A 25690-nucleotide genomic window follows, 5' to 3' on the forward strand; every position below is an offset into this window, starting at 1 on the left:
ATGATTTTTCCCAAGGAAAATCTATACTCCCCCACCCCTCCAGGCAAGGTGGTTACATACAGTCCCTTGTCTGGACCACAGTCAGACATGTGTGTCCAGGTAGCAAGGTGTAGCACCCAAAACAGGCTTGGGCTTGAATTGTGGTTTGTCACTCTCTGGTGATACGTCCTTACACAAGTGACTTAGCCTCTTTGAGCCTCAGTTTCTTCATCTATAAAACAGGGATCATGATGTCTATCTCCTTTGGGCTGTTGTAAGACTGAAATGTGATGAAATGTGTCCAGTGCCAAGCACCGTGCCTAACAAGGAAGCAGTTATTGGATTGACTCAGGAACTCTCAGGGCACTGAGAGAGGCAGAGCTTTGGATCTTCCTGGGTTCTTGACCAGGGTGCGGTATGCAGTTTCTCCCTAGAAGAGTTTCCCTTTTCATGAACGCTGCTTATCATTTGAGACATCAGAAACAATGAAACTCAAGGATTAGCCAGATCTGTGGCTCTCAAATCTCCTTCCCAGGCCACATAAAAGGCATCTGGGGAGCTCATTAAAAATACCCATGGCTCCCCCCCCCACCCACATCTTTTAGGATCAGAATTTGGGGTAGGGGATCAGGCAAGTGAAGTTTCATCAAACTCCCTAAGAGATTTGGATGTACAGTCTGGACTGGACATTGCTAGGCTAGATGGAGCGAGAGGGTCCTAAAGGGGTTCACAATTATCCTGATGGCCCCTGAGCTAGGAAATGTGAGGCAGAACTAGGATTCAGGAGACCTGAATCACTAACGAACAGAGGAGACCTTGAACAAATCACTTTTGAGGGATTCTGGCAAATGAAGGTGTTGGACCTTTCAGCTCTGACCGGTTATTATTTGGAGACTGTGTGTAGCATTAAGTCTTAGGGTCCAGGACTCCGCTGCTGGAAGTAGCAGAGGGAGGTTTGCCATTGTGATATTTTATTGTTCAGCTCATCATCTCTCTCTCTCCCTCCTTGTCTCCCTCAATCCTTCCCCATTTCAAGAACTGTGTTGTTAGAAGCCTTCCACCTTTATTAGGGACCATTAGAGCTTTACAGCACCAGCAGATTAGGTGGGGCCAGTCACAATAAACAGATTTATAATGGGTATAAAGGAGACACCTATAACTGCTGGAGGTTAACACTTTCAGGGCCTTTGAGTGGCAGCTTTCTCGCCCATGTCTTCTGGCCCTGCCCACTGCAGGGCACCTCTTCCTGGTTGGCCCCTGTTGGATGAGGTTGGCAGTGAAGCCCCATGAGTTCTTGCTCAGCAAAGGTGGAAAACCTCTGCACAATATCTCCCATTTGGGTAACATGAGTTTGCCCAAGGGGCACAAAATAGGTGCTTAATTTGTCTCAAGATGTTTTGTGAATAGAGCCTTTTCCTTTTTCTTGAGAATCCTGGTAAAGTATCGGGTTTGTATCCTTACTGGTCAAAGGAAGAGAAACAAGCCCAGTACATTTTATCCTCACCGTGAAGAAAGTAGTCTCTGAAGTTTCTCAAAATCGAGCTCCCTGTGCATGTGTTCCAAATGGTAGTATTATGGGCTGTAGCGACATCTAAGCCCCAACTGGCTTTCGTCACCACTGTGTCTCCAGCCCACAACCCTGTGCGTGGCACATGGCAGACATTCCATGTATTTGTGGAATGGAGATATCTGTTGTGGAGGGCTCCCTGTCCAGAAGCTTGGTGCATAAATCCCCTATTTTATAATCTGTTTGTTATTCAGCTGTAGAGTTAAACTGAGCATGGAATTAGTTTCATTTTACATAATGTGTGTATATATTATTATTTAAAGCATAGTTTTCCCTTTTTCTCCCCCCCCCCTTTTCTAGAAACAATGTTATCAGCTCTACCTCCATTAATACTGCTTAACCAAAGTATACAATTCTCAAAAAAAAAACACTAGAAAACAAAAAACCCTCACCCTTCAATGCTACCGGGAAGTTTCTGAAGAACATATTATTATTATTTCTCCCGAATGGTCTAATAATTTCGTTGACTAGTTCAGTTCTACTAGCTTGTGTTATGTTCTACTAGATTAGTTCCTTTTATCATCTCTTGGGCAGGAAAGCAGCTAGCTAGAACAACTTTCCATGAGTTTCTACTGAGTGACCTCGGGGTCTAGAAAACGGACGGGACTTTTTGCAAATCAGTCATTTGGAGAGACAGAAAAGCACCAGTTCGGGGGGCAGGGAGTGCCGAGGGGCTCCCTGAGCGCTTAACTTGCATTCCCGTTCAATGGAAGCCAGTAATCATGCAGCTTCCCCTGTCTTTTTGCCCAACACCTGGTGCTCGCTGGGACCAGCAACCATAAGCGGGTGATCAGTGGCTGTCTGTCCTGATGATGGTGATGATGATGGCGATAATGATGTTGACGGCGCGGCCCTCCGTGACGGTGATGAAGAGGCTGGGGTCTGGCCAGGCAAACCTCCGTAACAAGGCAGCTCTGACACTTGCCAGGCCTCAAGGGATCTCCTCCCTTAGTGTCACCTCCTAGTGGGCTCCTGCTCATGAATAGGTCGCAGTGGAAAACCTCTCTTTTCTAAGGCAATTTTATTAGCCCTTTAGTCACAATACAGATGTCTGTTTATAGGACCTAACTTTTATGTGGACACCCAGTGGCTCAGTCTGCTGATGGCTTTATAGCCTTCCCCCATTGCCCAGACCCACAAGAAGCATCATCACTCTCCTGGTCAGCCAAGCCTCGGGGCCTTTGTTTCAGCCACATGAGCCCTGCCCGCAAAGGCAGCCTCTCAGAAAAGAGACCCCAGGAGCCAGACTGCAGCAGGGCTCTGTCTGTCCCCACAGCTTTTAGGTCTAATGATGTCCACCATTAACCCTTCTTAGTTTTACTCTGGATTCCTCTGGAGAAAAAGGCATTGAAGTTACTCACGTTGCCGCAGTAAATCCTCATTAATTGATCCTCCTTACCCCCAAATCAACCCAATGGGCCTAAAACTGGGTTCTAACATGGTGAGTCGACATTCTGGGTTCCCACCTACAGTTCAAAATCTTTTGAAAAGGTAAGCCTGTGCTAATGGAAGTACCCATTCCCATCCCCCTTACGGCATCCTAGGTAATGGGTACTATGCTTAGGCCTCAAGAAGTAGAGAATGTGTGGTTTCCTCACAGGTATTCCATGACCCCTCTTTATACTAAGTAAAGCGCTGTCCAAAATCTTAGGTGTGAAAAGGAATATTTATTCCTCAACGCACCTACCTCATATCTTCAAACACAAAATTGCCCAAATGTGCCAGTACTAGTTCATCATTGTGGTTATATTTTAATCTCTCTCCTCTCTTATTACCCCCATTCCTCCTTAAAAGTGTATGCCTCTCCCTAACCTCAGAAAAACCAGGAGCTTTAGAAGACAAATGTATACCACTATCATTCTCCCCTGCTCAGCAGACTGAAGGTGAAGGGGGTATGGAGTCCTTCGTCAGAGGTGAAGTGTAGGTCATTTATCCATCAGTTATTCATTCAACAAATACTTATGAGAGCTTAGCGCAGGCTAAGCTCTGTGTAAGATGCAGAGGAGACAACACAGAAGACAGAAAAGGCACTGCCCTCCTTGGGCTTGTATTCCAATGAGAGATACAGCCAAGAAACAAGCAAACAAAGAAAATCATTTCGATTTTGGGTCATGATGGAAGGCTCAGTGTATCTGAAGTCACTATATTTGGGACTTATGAGGAAGAGGGAGAAGGGTCAGCTTCAAAATACCACTGACTTGCTGGGAGACCTGTATGTAGCAAGAGGGAGTGAAAATGACCTTCTCTTCTTCAAACCTCAGCTTTCCACTCTGTCACATGGGCATCTGTGACACACTGAGAAGCAGACTGTGTAAAACACTCACATAGGAGAGGACTTCTCAAATTCTTGAGTGCCGGCCTGGTTTCTTTCCCCTGCAGCTGCGGTCTCTAGGCTGAAGTGTTCATTGCAAACCATCTGCTGTTTGCCTGCAGAAACCAGCTCTCTGGTAAAGCCCAGGCTGGTGGCTGGTGGAACTTGTGGGGAGGACAAGCGGAGTTTGTGTCCCTTCTACCTCCTCACGTGTGCAATTTTCTCAGGTGCACCGTGTACATTAGCTTCTGTTCTCAGCCAAGATGCTTTTGATGGAAGACTTTTTTTTTCTTTTCTTGGTTACATTTGCTTTGATTTTTATAAGAAAACCAGTTTGTGGGCTTCCCTTAAGTATCACTCAACTTTTACTCCTTGAGTTCAAGAATGTTTACCGTCCCCACGGGCCTGTCTGTGTTTCTCCTCTTATGAATTGGGCTCCTAACTAGGCCACCTCGGGTAGAAAGGGATCTGGAATTGAAGCCAGCCCAGTGTTTAAATTGCTTTCATCTTACATCAGCATTTTCCTCCCAAGCTTTCAGATTTTTAATCACCTAAATTCTTTGCAAACATTCATCTTCATCCCCACAGAGGAGGTAGTATCAATAAGAACTGGCAGTAGTCTTGTGTTACCAATGAGGAAATTGAGGCAGCAATGCTAACTCATTTGAAAGCCTTCATTTCTGGAGTTTCCAGTTTCAAGCCAAGGAATGGTCCACATTCTTTTATCCCAAATGAGTGTCTCTGAAGTTCACCAGACTGAATCATTTGTGTCTCTGCTTCTCGCCTCAAGAAAGTGACTCCTGTTTGGAAAAAGAGGGAGCGGATTTCTAAGGATGTAAGACTGGCCTGTTCCCCCCTGGTCCCCTCCCAACCTTATGTTTTGGCTTCATAGGAAAGACAGCTCTGCCTACCCTGTGATTGATGGGCATGGTTGTTTCCTTTTGGAAGAGCTTTCTCCTTCGCACAATCCCTCATACTTGAGTTTAAATTCCCAGTTTCCAGACCGAACAGGGTTGGGCTGAGCTCTGCATGAGGTTAGGAACACAGGGGAAGAATGTGTGTGACAGAGCCCTGGCCAGTTGAGTAATGTTTACTCTGTTGGTGGCTGGTTCGCTCACTCACTCACGTTGGCAGAGCTCCACCAGCCAGAGGAACATTCCTGCATTATCAGGGATGGGAGATGGGCTTTTAAATGTCAAGGGTGAAAGGCATCCCACCAGATTCCGGGTACAACTCACAGACCCCAGGGAAAGGGACCCCCAGGCTTCAGTGCCGAAGGCCACGTGCAGCAAGCTGAGCCTCTCATTGCCCAGGGGGCCCTACCTCCCTCTTCTCTTCTTAGTAAAAGAGCAATTCTGGTCATGCTTTCTGGGCTGACATGACTCTTCTGTTTGCCCAGCATTTTCTCTCCCAGGAGTACCCAGTGCTTCTCTAACCTTATTTTATTCATTCATAATTCTGGCTTCTGAGGAAGGGAGGTCTGGATGCCCATTTTATAGACAAAAATGCCAATGCCCAAAAGTTGATGGGCCCAGAATCATCAGAGTCAAGGCAGAGAGATAACGAATAGTAGCTGACAGTGTCTAGATGCAGGTACCTTGTTGATTTCTGGAATTGTGGCATTTGGGGTCTCAGCTGCCTTTTGAAGTTCTTAGAGAGCTGGATTAGATGCCCAGGGCTCTCTGTGGACCTAGCCCCTGAAACACAGGTTTCTGCGAGGTCTCTGTGGTTAATTACACGCTGAGCAGCTCCCCTCTGGTGTCCTCCTGTGAGGCAGTTGCTATCTGTGTTTGAATACAGTCAGGTGCACAGCCAGGTCTATAGAACCCAACACATGCATCATAAAATCCACCATGCTTTGCAAAGTCATGCGATAAAAACCACGGGGCTGATGGGGAAAAAATAGGCTTAAGGGTACAGTACTCAAAAACGTCCTTAGGGACACCTTTTAAAAAGATAAGAATCTAATAAAAACATTAGCAGAGTTTTAGATCTGTTGCATGGTTAGACATCCATCAATGCTGTACAACAATAAATAGGGCACTTGGTCTTGAACATGAAGTTTGCCTGTGGAGGTGGGTGTTGGAAAGGTTGAAGCTTGTGAGTTATGGTCAAGGGGACGCAGGATTATCTGAAATCAGAAGGAAAGTTGTAATTCCAGATGTGGATAGATGTGGCTTATAGCACATGCAGTGAGCTGATGGTAGATGGTAGATGGTTGATGTTTGACAGTTGTGTGTGTATGTGTGTGTATGTGTGTGTATGTGTATGTGTGTATGCACACGTGTAAACGGAAGTGCATTTAGGGTATTTCTGTGTAGTTCCATTCAGCTGGGTGGAGATTTGGGAATTCCAAATGCAACATGTGAAATTCATGTTGCATTCAAATTATTCCCTAATATGTCAGTAGAATTGGAAGAGATCCGCACTTTCAGTACAGACATTACCATAGGATTGACTGCATTTTCTCCTTCTGCCAGGAGGATGCTCCCTTGTTGTGGGGCATGGATACTGAAAGCAGCTGAGGGCTCGTTTCCTCATTCAATAAATGTTCACAAATTCAAGCCCTCTGCTAGGGTCTGAGGGTGCAACAATGAGTAAAACAAGCTGTCTCTTTCCCTAAGAAGGAGAGAGAAGTAAAGATATCATCAGAGCATTATAGAGCAGGGTGACTGACTCCTGCTATGAGCGTCTCTACCGCATGTGAAATACAAAGGGCGGAGCCTATAACTACCAGGATGAATCAAGGAGAGCTTTACAGAGGAGGTGACATTTAGCCCTCTTAAAGGATGTGACATGGAGAAGAAGGGAAGAGCTTTCCAGGCAGAGAGAACAGCATAGGCAAAGGCACAGAGGCAGGAGATGGGTGGGCTTGTGTGAGGAGTGGCAGGTTCTCTGACCTGACTGTAGGGGATGAGGTGAGAGATGATGCAGAGAAGACAGGCCAGAATCCCAAAGGTCCAATTCTGCCAGTCTTAGGTGTTTGGGCTTTTCCAGAAGGCAGTGAGGGGCCATCATAGGTTTCCAAACAGGGCAGTGACATGGTGCGATTTTGTTTTAGAAAGAAATCCCAAACCCTGGAGATGGGTACTGGTGCAGGAAGGCAAGGCATGGAGATGCTAGCTTCTTGGAACCATAAGCTTCTTTCATATTTTGACACTTCTGACCAGTCGCATTGGATAGAAACCAAATGATTTGTTTCTGTCCCCCATACCATCAGAAATTCAGGAATAGCATCATCACCCATTATGCTGAGGACTAGGAACAGATGAAAGTAGGTAACCTTACTAGGGCCTCAGGAATGTCTCTAGATTCCAGCCGAGATGCTTTTTGCCGTTCGATACACTTGCTGTGTGTGGTTCATCGGGCCAGTGATGGGGACATGGCCAGTTAGTGACTTGGGCCAGGAAGTGAGTGGAAGGTACATGGCCACCTTCTCACATAGCCATTTCTCTCATGGGACCTCTGTGTCTATTAACCTGGCATCTTTGGCCGGTCAGTATTAAAACAGACCTCTCGTTGTCTATTCATTTTCAGAGCTTGCAATGGTGAAGGAAGAAGTAAAGATGCCATTCCGCTTCTTAACATAGACTCCTGCCTGGCACATGATAATTGCTCAATAAGGTTTTGTGAACTTTGTCTTCTGAAAAATGCCTTTTAGACAAAGAGTCCCAAAATAGGAGGAAACTGTTTTCAGCAACTGTTATATGCCAAGCATGGTCTGGGTACTTTCACACCCATTAACTCATCAGTCTTCTTCCCAATAACCTAAGGGGTGGATATCGTTAACGATAAAGAAACTGAAGTTCAGGGAGGTTAAGTAGCTTCCCCAATGTCACACAGCTATTATGTGGTAGAGCCAGGATTTAAACCCAGGTCGCCTCACTCCAGAGCCTACTCTACTTTTGTCCTCATTTCAAGCACTCTTCTGAGTTTATTGAAAGACACAAGGACCTGGCCTCTCCTTCCTCTAACAAGAGCATCAGCAGATACCTTGTGATATACCCTCCACCTCCACACCCCCTTTTAGGTGGCTGGCTGATTACAACCACCCTCTCGGGGGCCAGCGTGATTGCCCAATTCCCGGTGAGAGGGGCATCAGTGGGAAAGTTTGCAGGTGAATCTGGAGCTGATAAGTGGCCTCATGCCTAGCTCCCGCCGCACTCTGTGGAAATAATAGTCTCTTCCCCTCAGTGGGCAGACCCTCTGGCTTAGAGATGAATAAGCTGGAGTTCACCTAATATGTTGATGGCAGAGCTGAGATCAAAACAGGGATCCCTAATTCCCAGCCAGATGCTATCCCTTAGCCAGAGGTCTTTAAAGGAATGTGCAGAGGTCTAGGCCCAGGTGTTTTTAAAAAGAGTAGCTCCACCATTACATTTCTCATATAAGAGAAGAAAAGCAAGTCTGAAAACCAAAGCAGCCTTGGGCTATGCTGCCTGGATTCTAACAAATGTCTCTTGACTTTCTCTTGCCATACTCCCATGTAAAGAAGGCTTTTGTTTCCTGTGGATGTCTTTGGTTAATTATTTTTAAATAAATAATTAGGTAGCCTGTGGTAAGGGAGAAGCCTCCCCGTGACCCATATTTGATCATCAGGGAGCTGGCCCTCTTCCTTCAGCCAAATTAAATAGGCTAAAACCAGAGTGTGTTTGACTTGAGACTGAATCGATGATGGGGACAGGCTAGGGGGTGAAAACACACCTGACTCCCAGTGTTATCACCACTCTCTCAGGAGCAGAGCATCTTGGGGAGGTAAATAGCTGGTGAGAGAGTCAGAAAAAAGCAGGAGAAAAGCAGGGTGAAGTCCAGTTCCTCAAAAGGAAAGAAGGGGGCAGGAGCCAGACCTCCCTCCTAAACTGCTTCCAGGGCAAAGCATCAGTGGTCCACCGGGTTAAGATGCTTTGGAAATTATTCTCCGTGGAAAGATAATTCCATTCAGTACTTAGAATCTGCCCTACGTGGTCTAGAACTCTGGGATCTTAGGGCATATATCTTGGTGCCTATCCCTACATCAGCTCCCTCCCTCAGCATCCCCACCCCTAGTTGCCACTTATTTAGCATTGTGCTAGGAGGTATTTATAGATATTATCTCTCATCTAAAAATAAGGAAACGTTCTCTCCATTTGATGAGAGGAAACTAAGGCCCAGGGAGAGAATTTTCCCAAGATCACACATCTGTTAAGAGCAAAGTCAAGGTTTGAACCTGAGTTTGTCTAGCTTCAGAGCTCACAGTCTTCCCATTGTCTCTCCTTGTTGGGGAATTCATCCTTTTATCAATTTGACCTCTGCCTCTTTTCCTTTGGCTCTAGCTCTGCCTTCTGCGCTCACAAGTTTCAGATCTTTCTTCTTCCATATAACAACATCGGGAGCTAATGTGAGTGGAGAAAAGGGACCAAATTTAATCCAGTGGGATGGAGCAGAGGGCGATCAATAGGAAAGCAGGATGGCTACAGATACATGCAAAGGAAGAAAGACAGGACTGGGTAGGGCGTGTTGGCTTGGAGATATGGAAGCCTTTCTGTCTTTTAACTTCATGGCTCCTGTTTCCCCAAAAATGTAGTGCCCCAGACCAATAGCCACCAAATTCCAGTGCTGCCCTACTAGCAACACCACATGCACTAACAGCTCTGTGACTCAAAGGATGGGGAAAACAAACAATAGAAGAAGACCATAGAGCGTGCATTAAGCCACTTCGCAGTCAAACACGTTGCTCTTGAAGATTGGAGCCCTGCCTTAGCACTTGTCTTCTCCTCAGCCTTCTGTAGCTCTGGGCCATGTCAGCCTTGGATAATGTCTTTTAAAGAATCCAAGGAAAACTGGCTTGGGTCTCCTCTTGGCAATCTTCATCTTAGGGAATTGGAGGCAGCTTGCCTGGCCCCTCGGGGGACTTTGTAGTCTCCTCAAGAAGGAGGCAGGGCAGCGGGGGAAACAGACCAGCAGAATCAGTATACTTTATACAGTCATGTTTCATCTTGGGAAACTGGGCAAAAGCAGTACAGCCAAATAGTTGGTCCACCTCTCCAAATAATTTCATGCTTTAGCATTTGGTCTCCCTCCCTTGCAGGTAGGAATAGGGTCCCCCAATCCTTTTTGTTGAATCCAAAGTGAAAAAGAAAACCACTTTCTTTCTAAGACTTGAGCTTAGGGTGAGATACCCAGCTATGCAGCTTTACCTTTGGCTGTGTCTCTGCAAACTGGATTCTTTGCCCTGCTTTTGCTTCCTTCAGTTGCCTGGTGTCTGCCCAGCTCTCTCCTTTTCCTGAGCACAGACCTTCGTTTTGGTTCCTGAGCAAGAGGGCGCGTCAGAGCAATGAGGTTGCAAACATGCTTGGTCCTCTCCCCCCCACCCCCACCACCCCCACCGCAGACCAAACTATAGTGCTGTACGAAGCATTCACATCCCACCTGTGTGTCCTGTCTGTCCCACCTCCTGGCAGATACACCTTCCCCTGTGACCTGGAAATCAGCCAAAGGGGACCCCAGGGAATGTGAGTTCTGGAACCAAAGCCTGCTGGCTGCAGCTCCATCCCTGTTTTGCTCTGCCTATGTGCCCTGGGCCTCCTGGGCTCAGTGAAAACAGTGGTGCTCAGAGACTGATACATTTTCTATGACTCTTACAAGGGTCACTGGGCAAGTGCCTCTTTGTAAAATGAGTCAATTCATACTTTGCAGCCCCATGCAGCCAAGAGATGCCAGGGAGACCTTTCTAGAAGGCGTTTTGAAGAATGGAATACTCCAGCCAGGAAAAGAAGGCTGGAACTCCTAAAAGAACTATACTGATGCAACAACAAGCAGAATCCAATCATTCGCTTATTCATTCATTTCTTCACTGATTTGACACATGTTTATTGAGTGGCTACCAAGTGCAAAGGCACTAGGGATATAGCAGCGAACAAAACAAAGCAGATAAAAATGCCCTGCCCTCACGGAGCTTACATTCCAGAACTCAAATAGAGGCCATGCCACCTTTCCCCTAGTAGAAGACAGCCGTGGGTAGATAGGGATGGAGAAGTCAACTTTGTTTTCTTGTCATCCACCCTTGAAAACAAGGGGAGGGGTGGAGTCAGTGTTCCAGGGTCCTGGTGGCGCTAATGTTCACTGTTGGATCTGCCTTGTTTTGCAGGGGTGCGCTACAGCCAGCAGGGAAACAATGAGGTCACTTCCTCCTCAACAATCAGTCACCACGGCAACAGCGCCATGGTGACCAGCCAGTCTGTTTTACAGCAAGTCTCTCCAGCCAGCCTGGACCCAGGCCACAATCTCCTCTCACCTGATGGTAAAATGGTGAGTACACCTGGGCCATTGTAGCTCTGGAGCTGATAAGATAAGAGGCAAAACAAACACAACTTCTCACAAGGCCTGCCTCAAACAATGAACCATTGTAGCCCTACCAGGGAAGATGGGGGCTATCCAGAGTTGGAACGGAAAGGTAGAACGGGTGACCCAGCCTTCGATGGGTGGAAGAGGTGTTCGGTTTGAACCCAGCCAATAAATCTGACAGAGCTCTGCTCTCATTTTATTGATTGAATGCCTCATAAAGGAGCAAGCCGGGTGGGACACTGTTTGTTTTGGGGCTGCCAATGACATTTGTGTTGATAAAATGTTCATTCTCCACTACCCCCAACCAAGGCCTCTAAAGCCAGTTTTTTAACCCAGAGAGAGCCTCACTTTGAAACAAGCCCCGGCTTTCTCTTCACCACCCCCTGGTGCTGGCAAGGCGAGTAATTAGTGGATGGCAGGAGGTGGGGAGAGGCTTCTTGAACTGAGATTTTGAAGGACATTGGATGGCATGCTAGTGAAGGTCACAGCACAAAATGGCAGGGAGGGTGAGGCATGCTTACAGGGTGAGAGAGAAACACCGACTTTGAAGTTACAGTGACCCAGGTTCAAATCCCAGCTCCAGCACTTAATAGCTGTAGGCAGGTTACTGAGCTACTCCAGGTCTCTTTTTCTCATCTGTAAAATGGGGGTAATAACACTAGGGTTGTTGAGGGAACAAAGGTGATAATGAGGGAAATAGTCAGCACAGTTTTTGGTAAGGTAAATATTTACTAAATGACAGTGTTGTTATATTTCTTTAAACAAAATTTTTTACATCTATACCCACCGTCACGCCCAGATGTAAATTTAGCACACTTGGTGAGGAATAGACTGTTTGAATTTGAATTTTCAAGGTTCTAATCCTCTAGCAACACAAGTGCAGGGGAGAGCCGCTTAGGAGAGTATACAAGTATTACGACACTCGTAAGGGTAGGAAATGGAAAACTTTAGTCTTTGGTCATGCTCTGTGTTTCAGGGCGGGTGAGGGGGTGTGGAGAAGGGGGGAGATGGGAACAGGTTCCTGGCTTCTATGTTCAAGGTGGAGCTGCACACATTCCCTCAAGGTGTTTGACCCAGAGGTGGGTGGGGGCCGAGGTGGGGGAAAGGGACAGGGAGCAGATGCCATTTTAGACCTTGATGTGTGTGCTGTATAGGCAACACAGGAACGGTGAGTCACAGGTGATTGAGTCCCCAGATCCCTGGAGGAAAAACAAAGTGTGGTTGCTGAGGGGAGAGTTGGCCCAGCCTATTCCAGTATCAGGGAACGTGAGCTGATTACTCCGGTAGTGGTCTCTGCAAACTACATGAAGGGGTGCTCCTGTGGGAGGCATTTCACAGCCTCCTTGCCCTCCCCTTATCCCTTAAGCTTCTTAGTGAAGAAGGGTGTGTCTCAGCTACCTTGTGAGAGGCACAGACACATCTTTATGAGTTCTCAAGAGTCACTTTGAGACCGAAACAAGTAGGAGTAAGAATTACCCAGGCTTCCCTTGGAAAAGGGACCATGTGGAAGAGGTCTTGACTTCTCAGTGGATGGAACCTTCCAAGTCACCACTCACTTGCAGGTCCTTAGGGTTTCCCTTTGAGCCCTCCGACCTGTTCTCCTAAGAGGCAAGCTGCGGCACCCAGGCTGGGGCTGCTCCAAAGGCAGCCTGCAGACACGCTTTTTCCTTCCTGCTCTGCTTGGCAGTGCCCTAATGGGCAGTATGTTATTGGGTTGATGATTGACTGAGACAGCACACCTCAACGTTAGCAAACACCTGGAAGCTTGTTTGCAAGGACCAGCTTTTTACTAGTCTCCGACACCCTGGCTCGTATGTTACGTCCCAATTGCTGGAAGCCCACATTCAAGAGTGTGTTTTCTGTTAATATATAACAAATCCCTCACAGATCTTGGTCCACTAAGGCAAGAGGGGAACGTGGTTAAAATTAGTGCAGGCCAGAGAACCAGTGTGTGAAAGTCTTGGGCTCCGTTATTTGTCAGCAACAGGATGGACGTTGCTTAACTTCAGTTTCCTTATCTGTAAGATGGGGGATAATAGATGTGAGAGTTGCTTGGAGTTCTGCTGTTCTCTAAGTAAGCCCTCTACCAGGGAATGACAATCTCTGTGTGCTGACTTTCAGTAGCATACACATATGAAATCTTCCCCCAGATACTGGTTTTAGAAACAATACTGATCCATTTGAGCTTTCTTTTGCACTATTCGTCCACTACCCCATGCCCAAATGTCATGCATTGACAAAGAGCTGGCCAGGTTTAGGGTTGCAGTCTGAGCATGTTGAACCTTGTTTTTTTAAAAAGCACGTACTGGATATTTTCACAGTATCAAAGTGTGACCTAATGGTGAAAAAGCTCAGGCCTTGGAGGCAGGTAGCTGCTTTCAATGCCACCTCTACCACTTGGTCACATTTCTTACCTTCTCTAACTTCAGTTTCCTTGTCTGCAAAGTAGGGAGAATAATACCAACCTCATACGTTGTAGGCACAAACAGCACTTAGCATAGCGAAAAGACTGCAAAGGGCAGCATTCATGTAATTCAAGTTCTCTGAGTTATCAAGTAAGGATCATGACTGAGCTCCTTGGCAGCTCCGTGGCTTCCATCAATCCTGGGAGGCAAATCGAAAATAATGGTAGCATTTTAGAGGGGAAGGAACTTGACCAAGATTACCTAAACATGGTAAACGAATAGGATTTAAACTCCAATAAAAATGGGTTTGAATTCTGGCTTCCTCAGTTACTAGTCAAGTGGCATAGTTACAGATATATGTCAAGTGACATATATTACAGATTTCTTAATCTGTAATATAGGGCCAGTAATCATAATCCCTTCCCTATTTGTGTCATTATCTATGGAGGACAATCAGTGAAAGCACATTACAAACTCCAACGCCATACACGTGTAAGTTGTTTTTATCATTGACATCTACGTTTTTCTTTCACCGCTAAAATCAAACATTGAAATGGCAGAGATTACGGTCCTCACTTTGTCACATCGTTGACTTTTTCCAAAGGATTACATTACCCAAGGGAAGGAAGGTTACTGATTTTTTTTTTTTTTTTTTTTTTATGACTCTGACATTTTGAAAAACAAGTCCAGCAAACTGGCTGGTTCTCTCTTGTTTGATGTGGCTGAATTCCTTCTTTGTCACATGACCCCTAACTCATTTCTTGATGCTCATTTTAAAAACACAAACAAACCTGTTTAGTTTTTTTTCTTTCGTTCTTTTTCAAATTAACCTTGGAAGCTAGGGGGTTGATCAGCAAGCCAGGGCAGGAGGTAGTGTCTTACCTGGGTGCTGGTGTGAGAACTATAATCTGAGGAGCTCTGGGTGATGAGAGCCAGAAGAAAGGAAACTGGGCTACTCAGATATCTGATGTATGTATCCTAACCCCAAAGCACCTCTCAGGGTTCCTGTGCCATCGAGAATGTCTGTGTTAGTTCAGGATGAGGGGAGATGTCCTTTCTTAATAATAACTTAAAACATTAATTTAGAACTGTAAATAGTAAACTACTTTGTCATGAAAAAGTGTGTTTTGTGTAAAACATCAGAATCAGACCAAGAACATCTATTACAGCTGTTATTATTTAATACTATTCAGAAACTTCCAACCAACGTAATGTGACATGTACACATATTAGTACTAGCGTGGAAGAGACCCTATTCGCATTATATGTTTGTGATGCCATTATACACTTGAAAAAATGAAGACAATAAAAACAGAAAAGATGCTATTACGAATAAATAAAAGGATTCAATCCTCAGTAAAAGGATTCAAAGTGGCACGTACAAAGTGAACACATTAAAATCAGTAGCTTTCTCTTGCTAATCTGTCATTAAAATATAATGGTGAAACAGAATGGGGGTACCTTGGAGCCCAAGGTTTTTTTAGTAGCTTTATCACTACAATATCACTTCCTTGACAAAAAAATAATAATAATAATTAAATTAACGTACAATGAAGATTTGGAAAAAGTAGAGAAGCTCAATAATGGCTGAGCTCCCCCAACTCTTAGAAATAATTGCAGGGGTGGGGGAAAGTCCCTCTACAAAAGGTAAGAACTTGAGTTCTAGAGTTAGAGAGCCCTGGGTTTGAATACCAGGTGTACCATTTAGAGTCATTGGATCTTAGGCAATGTACATATCTCCTCAGAGCCTCAGTTTTTTTCATCAGTGAAATGGGAAAGGCAGAAGTATCTACCTCATGGTACTATGGTAAGGTTTGTGAATTAATGTATGAGCAGTGTATGGTAGAGTCTGTAATCAGTGAGAGCTACCCTGTGCTCCTTCCCGGTCCCTAATCTGCTTTCACTGAGGAATCCCAAGGCATTTCTTCAGTTATTATTTTCAGCAAGCACATGTCTTTAGCACCAATAAAACATAAGGCATAGAGCAGAACAGAGGATACTTCCAAAGTGAGCAAGTGACAATCACGTAATATTCATGGGCAGAAGAATCTCTAAGGCAGACTAGTAACTCAAAGATAGTCAACAAATGGAAGCATCATGAGGGAAGGGATTATTGTCTATTTTTACTTACTGCCCTATCTTCAGCACCTAGGACAATACCTATCCCACAGTAGGTGCTTAATGATTGTTATTGAGTGAATGAATGAATGAAGGAATGAATCCATTCATCTATCCATGCATTAGCTGTGCCAAGGAATTGTTAAGTGATATCATTTTGGACACTACTCTTTGCAGTCCCAGTTCCATTCATGCTGCTCTTGTTTTTTTCTCTTCAGCAGATCTCAGTCTCAGGAGGTGGCTTGCCCCCCGTCAGCACCTTGACAAACATCCACAGCCTGTCCCACCATAATTCCCAGCAATCTCAAAACCTCATCATGACACCCCTCTCTGGAGTCATGGCCATTGCACAAAGTAAGTTCTGTTCTTGGTCAGAAAACTTGGGGGCAGAGAGAAGCAGCATGAAAAGTGAGTCATCCTGATTAAAAAAAAAAAAAAAAGACTAGAGAAAACCCCCTTCCAACTCATCCACTACTTATAGATTTGATTCACCTTGTTTAGTTTCTTATCTTTCTCCTCAAAAATATTTGGATTGTTTAGCCTAAAACAAGAGAAAATTATGGAATGGAGCTGAATCTTGGTCACAGCTTACCAGCTGTGCATCCTAAGTCCAAATCATTGACACTTTATGAGGTCAACTTCCTCATCTGTAAAATGGGTTGCTGAGGGGATCAAATGACAGTGTGTATAGACATGCTTGTAAGTCTCTAAAGTATGAATATGTGTAATATTGTAGCTTATACTTTTATCTAGTGTTTATTCCTATCCCTAATATGTAGTAGATTTTCCAGGAAGGTGTGCTGATGTTTCTTTGTGTTGGTGAGGATGGAGCAACACATGATGGGCTTTCTTCTAAATGGGGAATTTCATGTGTTAAAATTATGAGACCTCTTTGGCCAGTAGTAAAAATACTACTCTGAGGAAACTCTGAGGGAAATGGTCATAGCATCTCTGGGGCTTTAAGGAGAAATAGGTTGTTTAAGCCCATGCCTTGAAGACGGGGAGATGGGTCAGGTCCTTCCAGCTCCAGGAGTCTCATATTCCACAGAGAGCCTGTACCCTGTCCCAGATGGGCCATTTCAGGGCATGGGAAGGCTGACATGGACTGTACTTGTGGATGCCTCTTGGAGATTTAATGTTAATGAGTACTCAGTGTATTTTCAGCTTCACGACAGCTCAGGCCATGTCATCATTGTGACCCTAGGAAGTATTCCTGAAAAGTCTTGGGAGAGATCTAAGGGTGGCCTTTCTTTCAATCTGGGACTGCCCCACTGTCCTCGTGGCCTCCCTTGTGTCGAGGGCCCATGTTGACCACCTCTTAGTTTTGTTCCGGCCTTTTCCTCTCCTTACCTCCTCTCTCCTTAAACCAGCTATAGCCAGGGTAGCAGTTCGGGTCACTCCTGAAGAGAATGATTTATGCACTCTTTATGGGCAAAACAGGGCTAGGCTCATAGGAAGAACACACAGATTTACTGAATGAGTATGTGTGGCTCTCACTCAATCCTCAGAAATTGGTACACTCCACATTTATTTTTTCAGGGGGAAAAGGGAATGGAAAAGCCCTAAAAGGACTTACAAAATAAAAAATTACTATAAACTTAGTGCCTTTTCACTGGGCCCTCTCCAGGAATATGGTAACCATACTAATACCATTGAGAATGAGATAGGCTACCTGAGAGCAGCTTGCTTGCCTTCTAGAAGATTTGATTAAAAGACCCATGGTAAGATATCCCACCTCTTTATCTCTACAACCAAAATGATACACAAACCATCCCATTTACCTTCTTTCTTCCCATGTCAAGCTTTGGCTGACACACAGTTGTGTACTTTCTTAAGTACTATGGGAACTAAAATTTTCCCATATTTTCAATTTAGTTCCTCCTTAAATGGGTATATATGTGTGTGTGTGGGAGGGTGTGTGTGTGTGTGTGTATGTGTGTTGTGTGTGGGATATGTGTTGTGTGTGTATGTGTGTTGTGTGTGTTGTGTGTATGTGTTGTGTGTGTATGTGTTGGGGGTGTGTGTGTTGAGGGTGTTGTGTGTGTATGTGTGTGTGGGTGTTGTGTGTTGTGTGTGTGCATGTGTGTGTATGTGTGTAGGGGGGTGTGTTGTGTGTGTATGTGTGTTGTGGGTGTTGTGTGTGTGTATGTGTGTACTTGGAGTTGGGGGAAGGGTTATGAAGAATGGTGAGGATCACCAGAAAACTTGCCTGAGACATTATGGTCCTACCTATGGAACATCAGGATGAAGAATGATTGCAGGCGTCCTCTTTTCGCTAATTCATGTCCTGTTGAGTGTGTAGGCCCTGCCTTAGGACCTCAGAGGCCATGGAGAATGGAATAACAAATTACTTGGCAGTGCCAATTCCTCATTCTCTACTCATCTACTGGCCTGGACAACATACTTCTTAAGCAGTGCCCAGAAAACAAATGAAAAGGCTGAGAGTCATACTCCATGGGAGCGAGAATGACATCAGTGGCTCTCAGTCCTGGAATTGAGGCAAATCAGGGTCACAGACTGTGTTGAAAATAAGATTCCTGGGCCTCACCTCTAAAGGTTCTGACTCATTAAGTCTTGGGTGGGGCCTAGGAATGTGTATTTCTTAAATGGCTCACCCAGATGATTCTGAAGCACAGGCAGGTTTCCGAACTATGCCCTCAAATGTCATCCACTCCACACAGGATAATTTGCTTTTCTGGGCAGAGATTTCCCAACAAGGGCAACGACAATGGGTTCCAGGGAAAACAGCAAATCTATGGGGCCTCCTACGAGACAGAGATCTTAAGTCGAAGGTAGGAGAGAAAAACAGTATATCTGGGTATCAGGTGAGACACTGGTTTGGGGAGAAGCTAAGCCCCTGTGGGAAACTGGAGATAGTGCTATTCTGAGGGTGATCTGAGGACCCCACCCCCCAGCCCCACCCAGGAGAACCAGGGGAGGGGGCTTATTCCCCCTTCACTCTCCTTTTAGGTTTCTGATAACAGTATCAGCTAAAGCTCTGTGTAGGCAATTGTTGAGGTTTTCATGCTATCTCCATGGAGGACTTCCCACAGACCTGCTTATAAAACCCTCTCCATTTCAGGAAAGGCTCTCTACATGTCCCTCCTGCATTTGCCTATAGGAGACCTTTTTCTGGATTTTCTTCTTCCTTTCATTCTTCCCCCCACTTCCCCAGAAAGCAGGGTCAAAGGAATATTGGCGACTCCAGGAAAGAAGTTAGGGTATCTTCCCCCTGGTCCTCTTGTCCCCACTCCCACTTGCCTCAGCTGTCTTCCCCAGAGTCCCACCGAGGGTGCAGATGGAAGCTGGGTAACCAGGGACCCAATCTTGGCAGTACTGGCCCTGGTTCTAAACAGACCTCAGGATGTAAACAAGTTCAGGACCACAGAGGTCTTCATACACCCCCCCCCCCGAACAGAAGGGTGGCAAGACCCACTATAATTGCCAAACTTTAACCTCCTCTCCCCAGTACCTGTTCTTTTTGATGCCACAAGCCCTGTGTTGCCAGATGAAATATGCCCACTTCATAGACTGGCTGAGTTTCAGGTTTTTTTCCTCTCTCTGCTATAGTCAAGAGAATGAGCACCTCGCCCCTCTCAGGGTCTTTATACGAAGCCATTAAAGGAGTTTGTCAGGCTTCATACTCCCAAGACGATAGAGGTTGTTTTGTTTGTTGTTGTTATTTTTGGGTTTTGTTTTAATCAAAATATGGGTCCCTGCACACTGCTGCCCTCTGCTGGACAGACATGTCTGGGCAATAATCTGCGCCTCAGAGCAGACACTTTCACCTCTACCCTCAGGGCATTACCAGGGCAAGCCTCTCAGAGGCAGGCATAGATGGAGTGGGCCAGTAGAATCAGCTTTCCCAGGGCCCTGGAAACCTCAAGGGAGGTCACATGACTTTGGGAGACTCTCCAGCCTCAGTCAGATCTGTTTAAAGCCCATTTCCATTTACAACTCACTGTGGAATTTGAGCAAGTCCCTTTATCTCTTCAAGCCTCAGTTTCTTTGTAAAATCTCTTCCCATGCAGTCTCGTACGTAACAGGCTCAGCCCTGTGCCTGGCACATATCAGGGTCTCAGTGGATGACCATGGCCATCCATTCACCTCTCCTCTTCCCCAAAGCCATCTCTGATCTTTCCCTCTTGCTCCCGCAGGCCTCAACACCTCCCAAGCCCAGAGCGTCCCAGTCATCAACAGTGTGGCCGGCAGCCTGGCAGCCCTGCAGCCGGTCCAGTTCTCACAGCAGCTGCACAGCCCTCACCAGCAACCCCTCATGCAGCAGAGCCCAGGCAGCCACATGGCCCAACAGCCCTTCATGGCTGCCGTGACTCAGCTGCAGAACTCACACAGTAAGGACATGGACGTGCTGGGGAGGGACACACAGGGCCCTCCGCAGCCAATCTCTTCCCTCTCTGGGTCTGAACTTTCTCCAAAGTGTATCGGTTGGGTCACTTTTCCCTACCTATGATCAACCAAGACAGTTTCTCATCCATAGCTCTTGTGTGGTGCTGTACCTTTTTCAATCTTCTGTTTTATCCCAAAGACGCCCTGGGCGAAGGTTTAAAGAGGATAATTGAGGCCTACCTGTAAAGAGAGTTGGAGATAGAGAGCAGGGATGGCATGTATGTGGAACACGTACCACAATTTCCCACACTGGCTCCCATGGACGGTATTACCTGTCAACCACAGCACCTTTCCCAATGAGCCTCAACTTAGCCTTTTCAGTCCAAAATTCCAAGTAGCCATTACCGAATGATGAGAGTTGGCATTTAGTAGGTTGGTGCAAAAGTAATTACGGTTTACAAGGTTAAAAAATTTGCAAAAGCCTCAATTACTTTTGCACCAACCTAATAGTTTGCATTTTGTTGACCTTCCCTGAAATTGAAGAATTTTCTAGAGTCCCCATGGCCTCCAATTTATATACTCCCAAACATCTCTAATCATGAACGTGAATATAGATGGAAAATACCACCTATATGCCATCTTGGACAAAGAATATTAGGGTTTCCACCCCACACACAGAGGCTATTTCCCATCTCCAATTTCTACCCCTATCCTAAGTCTACCTTTCAACCATTTATTTCCCTCCCATTCCCTACCCCTATACCTCTCCGCACCCCTATCCAGAGCCCCAGGCCCTCAATGTTCTGGCCAGATTAGGGTAGCCCCCAGCCTACTAATTTGGGGAGAAATCGTGAATAGGATGGCTTCCCTGCTTCAGGCATGTCCCACAAGAACATCAGAGAAGTCTCTGGAATAGAGTAGCAGTGTTGGAGTCAGAAAGACCTAGATTTAAATCCTGGCTCTGAGACCTACCAGCTCTGCAGCCGTTAGTACATTACTTAGCCACTCTGAGCCTCAACTTCTTCATCCATAAAATGGAAATAATGTGCATGTAGCGTGATTATGGAGATGAAATAAAACTAGGTATGAACTGTGTTTGGTAAGCACCAGGAGTGATAGAAACCCAAGTGACTGTTTATTAAGGGACTTTTTAATAGGAGGAGGCAGGAATGGGGAAGACGATTTTAGTTTCTCCCCTGGCTGCCTCAGGCAGAGCTGCGATCTGAGGGAGACAGTCAAGTTCAGCCTTCTATCCTCAGGGCTCTGGTCCCCCTCAGGCCTGTGGAGCTGGTTCCTAAGCACCATCTCACATTCCAATCACATTTTCGTGGCTTTTAAAAAATCTGCCACAGCCTGTAGCTGAGCCTGGGACCACATGCCCCTCCTTTCCGTCTTCTCAGGGCCTGACACTATGCTCTGCACTTGCCCCCGCCCCCTCCCCTGGGCAGGCTTCCTCAGTGGCCAGGCCTGGGTGGGTGGGACAGTCCGAGAGCCATCACCAGCCACCTGCTGAGGCCCAGCTGGCCTGGCTGGCTATGAAGAAACAGCCCAAGTGGCCCCAGACCAGGAAATAACCAGCCTCCCCCCACAGAAAGGACAAGCGGAGGCGGCCTTCACCCCTGTTCCCTACTAGAGGACTCTTTGGTAGAACAGGCTAGTCCCTCCCTCAAGGCCAAGCATCCACATGCTTTCATTAGTTGGTAATGTGACCTAGAATTTACATAAACATCATGGATAACTAGTGTGAGTCCAAAAGTTCCAGTCTTGGTGGATAAATACTAGAAAAACTAAAAAAAATGAGTCACATGCCCCTGGAAGTTTTCATTGAATTCCGTCTCCTTGTGTCTATCCTCCTTCCTATTTCTGGGGTATCATAAGGCTATGATGTCACAAAGCACTTTAATGCAAATTGCAACAGCCCAGAATTATACAATTAATGACACCTGTGTCTAATTATAATGATTAATTAACTGATCATTGCTAGCTTAAGACCTGGTACTTGAGTGCTGGCAGAAATGGTAAGCACGAGCTGGCCATGTCCTTCCTATGAGTTTGCCAGCTACTTTAGAACAATTTTGAACTTAAAATCCCAGATACACCACGTACACCTAAGATGCCCAGGCATCTAACCCTTTATTGAAAGTTAGGGGAGCAGAGGCGCTTCCACCACAGAAGTGTTGTCCACCACTATATGCCAGACACTGTGCATGACTGTTTATTTATTTGGTACAAAGTGCTTGAAACATGATCTCTTCTAATCCTATAACAGACATTATTCCCATTCCATAGGTAGGAGACTAAGGTGAAGTAACTTGGTTAAGGAGCTAGGATTTAAACACATGGCCATTCTTTCTACCACCTAACACGTCCTTTCCAAACACCACCACCACCCCTTTTATCTGCCCGGGGACACAGGAGCTGTGGCGTGGGATGGTGTGAGATGGGCACACGCCCCTGGGATCTGCGCCTACATTTTGCTCTTGCTCTGTCTCTGTAGTGTATACACACAAGCAGGAGCCTCCCCAGTATTCCCACACCTCCCGGTTTCCATCTGCCATGGTGGTCACAGATACGAGCAGCATCAGCACGCTCACCAACATGTCTTCCAGCAAACAGGTATGGCCAACGGGAAAGGGGGGTGGGATAATGACGAAGGCGATTGATGTGCAGAGAGTGTGGCCGGTATGGACTCAGCCACAAGTCTGGTCCTCCTGAGGCTCCCTGTTACTTGCCAATGGAATCTCTGAGGTCACAGGGCAAAGAAGATGAGCCACAGGGTAAAGGGGCTTATTAGTTCCTCTGATGTCCCCAGTAAGAGCACTAAATGGGGACTGAAGTTCGGTAAGTCATTGGAGACAAGATCACACAGAGCCTTTAGGCATTGCGATTGAGTATTCCCCGGTAGCTTGTCAGTGATTCATGGAAAAGGTTATTTCCAAGGAGAGCTCAGGAAGTCAAACCCTCTGTGGAGTTTCATGCTTTGCAAGAGAGATCCCTGAGGATTTTCCACAAGTTAGTCAATGGAGAAAGTAAGTGATAAGTCAGGGGTCCTGAGGCCAGTTCCCCCAGTCCAGGACTCATGCTGGACCTAGAAGGCTGTAAGCGCCAGGGAATGACCAATTCTACCAACACACGGGGACAACACTCAGCTGACAGCCTAGCCCGTCCAGGGGCCTGCATACACTTGGTATTTTATCAAGAAACTTAGAATTGACTCCCTGGTACACTAAAAGTGAGGAATCCAGAGGCTTAGGCCCCGTTTCAGTTGATAACTAATTCCCACCGCCACATAGAGGTGATAGAGTAATAAAGAAAACCAATAGCAAGGCTCACCACTGAGCTTGGACAGCTGGACTGTATTGGGGCACTGAGAGTTAGAAAACAGGACAAGATGTCTGAACACAGATGACGATTCCAGAAGAATACAATAGGACCTTTTAGTACCTGGGGTCTATGCAGTGTGGGAACTGTTTGGCCTTTATTGATTACTAGATAAGTAGGCAACAACCTTGAACTTCATGTCAGAGGCGCTCAGCAGGGTTTGGTCTTGTTGATGTTTTTTTTCTATTTGAGCTCTGTGAATCACACCTCATCCACTGCCACGTGCTTCCAAGCAGGTTCTTTCATTGGCTCAGGGTTCTCTGCTCTTCCCTTTGCTCCCCTCCCCTGGATCTGCCGCGTTGCAGAGTAGGTGGGTTCTATTCCTGGTTGGACCACACTTGGTGACCTTGACCTTCCTGAGCCTTTGTTTCTTCATCTTTAAAATGAGAGTCGTAATATTTCCTTGTTCTGAGGATCCGATGAGGTCATGCAGATTAAATGCCTGGCACGTCTTGGATCCATATGTGCGTGTACACACACGGCCGAGGCAGCCGGGCTCTGGAATTGTGGGTGGAGGCGGGCAAGGGAGAGGTGTGTGGGACCTGCTTTGCCAGTCTTCTCTCACCCAATGGAAGATGAAAGGACACCCCCTGTTGCCCTGCCCTTCGACTCCCATGCGATTTCCCATTCTTTGTAGTGAGCAGGGAAAACATTTATCTGTGCTCACAAATCTCAATCAGGGGGGCAGCCAGGCGCAGCAGCCTTGCTTGGGAATACCTTCCCCTTTGAAAGGTTTATCAATCCATCTGCCGCTTGGTCAGCCCTAGACAGGACTGTGATTAATTATTCCTGTCTTTCCCAAGTTGACTTTGATGCTTGCTTGTTGAAACAAGTCCTCTGAATTCAGGAAATGGTCTCTTAATCAAAATACTTCGAGATGCTCTCTGAGACACTGCACCAGCCCCCAAATGGCTTCTCTCCTCCACTGGACAGAGTGGCCAGTCGACCTTGAAGCCGCATGCATGTCCCTCTAGAACTACCGTGACATTGTCTCCAAGTCCCCCGACATTTGAGGATAAACTCACTTATGGGATGATGAGGAGGATGATTATACTTAGTAAGAATAAAACTGTTCCTGTAGCACTTCACAGTTTATACTTCTCATGCGCATTATCTCATCCTTTTCTTTTTATTAAAACCTCCTAAGTACAAAGAAAAGAACTAAGGCTCAGAGATGGAGAGCATCCTGCCCAAGGTCACAAAGGTGATAAATTCTAGAGCTGGACCTCTAGACTTTGGTTTTCGACGCTAAATCCTGTACTCTTTCCACTGAAGCAATACCCATCTTTAAATTACCCTTAGTAATTGCTGCTCTAGTAGTCTTTAATGGTCAGGAACAAGAATAAAAATGATGCCCACTTACTATCTTCCAATCAGGAAACTTTCTTCCTACAAACTGGAGAAGAGGGAACGGGAAAGGCAGAATGAAGTAGAATGGGTGTAAAGGTGCTGCCTCCTGACAGCAGGAGGAACCCAAGGTGAAGACTATTTGTGTAAACTCTGTTCCGAAGGCAAAGGGTCAGAAGTGAGTTCTGAAAGAGACCTACTGGCAATTCTGCTTTTCCTTTGTTTTAAGGTATTATTTTCCAAAAGGCATTTCAAGACCATTGCTAGGAATCAGACATGTGGTGTGAGGAGAGGAGGATTCCTCGATCCGATATGTTGGGGGGATGGCTGGCCTAAACAGTTAAACCCCACAAGACAGGGCTTCCAGAACTTTACACATGCTGATGTGTGCATTGAACAGGCCCTTAGTATATACCTTGCCCCTCGATGACCGAGTCACAGGGACACAGCCAGGACAGTGCTACTTTAGAGGCATGCTGGAGTGCTAGGAAAAGCCAACACTCCCGAGCGAATCACAGCCTTCGTCCCTGCTACCTGAATGTGGGTAGTTGATTCACCACTGTGAGACACTCGAATGAGGAAAATGCCGGCCCCATCTCACAGAATGCTGAAGTGCCAAAGAGAGTGGCTGATAGGTACATAGTCCAGTACTCAAAGTAGTAACTCTCTCCCTGTCCCGTCTCCTTTCTGTGACCCTTTAGGAGACATCAGCCATCGATTCCTTCATTAGTGAACTCATTGCTTTGTCTACATGTGGTCAAAGGAGGTTCTGACAATAAAATTTCTCAGAATTAGGACCATTTCTGAAGCACATCCTACCTCTTTGGGCCTGAGCTCCAGGTCCCTGCTGACACACAGATGCCCTCTTACACATCTCCCAGGAAAAAAGCAAATAGTTCAGGGGGCTCTCAC

The 25690-nt window shown here is 46.1% G+C and overlaps 1 protein-coding gene across 7 annotated transcripts in view; it reads left to right on the plus strand.

The window, feature by feature from the left end:
• The window catches only part of HNF1B (HNF1 homeobox B), a gene marked incomplete at its 3' end in the record, with an annotated part of 51160 nt that overhangs the window by 19800 nt on the left and 5670 nt on the right, over positions 1 to 25690 (plus strand). For 3 of the 7 annotated variants that reach the window (XM_081029197.1, XM_081029199.1, XM_081029201.1), the window contains exons 5-8: positions 10984 to 11144; positions 15922 to 16057; positions 19861 to 20055; positions 22548 to 22666. In XM_081029197.1, coding sequence (XP_080885323.1) covers positions 10984 to 11144; positions 15922 to 16057; positions 19861 to 20055; positions 22548 to 22666 — 611 coding nt within the window. The remainder of the gene's footprint in view (positions 1 to 10983; positions 11145 to 15921; positions 16058 to 19860; positions 20056 to 22547; positions 22667 to 25690) is intronic. The other 4 variants (XM_081029200.1, XM_081029198.1, XM_081029202.1 and 1 more) reach the window with 3 other exon arrangements.

The sequence above is a fragment of the Rhinolophus hipposideros genome (assembly GCF_964194185.1).
Source record: "Rhinolophus hipposideros genome assembly, chromosome: 20".
In the NCBI taxonomy this organism is placed as follows: domain Eukaryota; kingdom Metazoa; phylum Chordata; class Mammalia; order Chiroptera; family Rhinolophidae; genus Rhinolophus; species Rhinolophus hipposideros.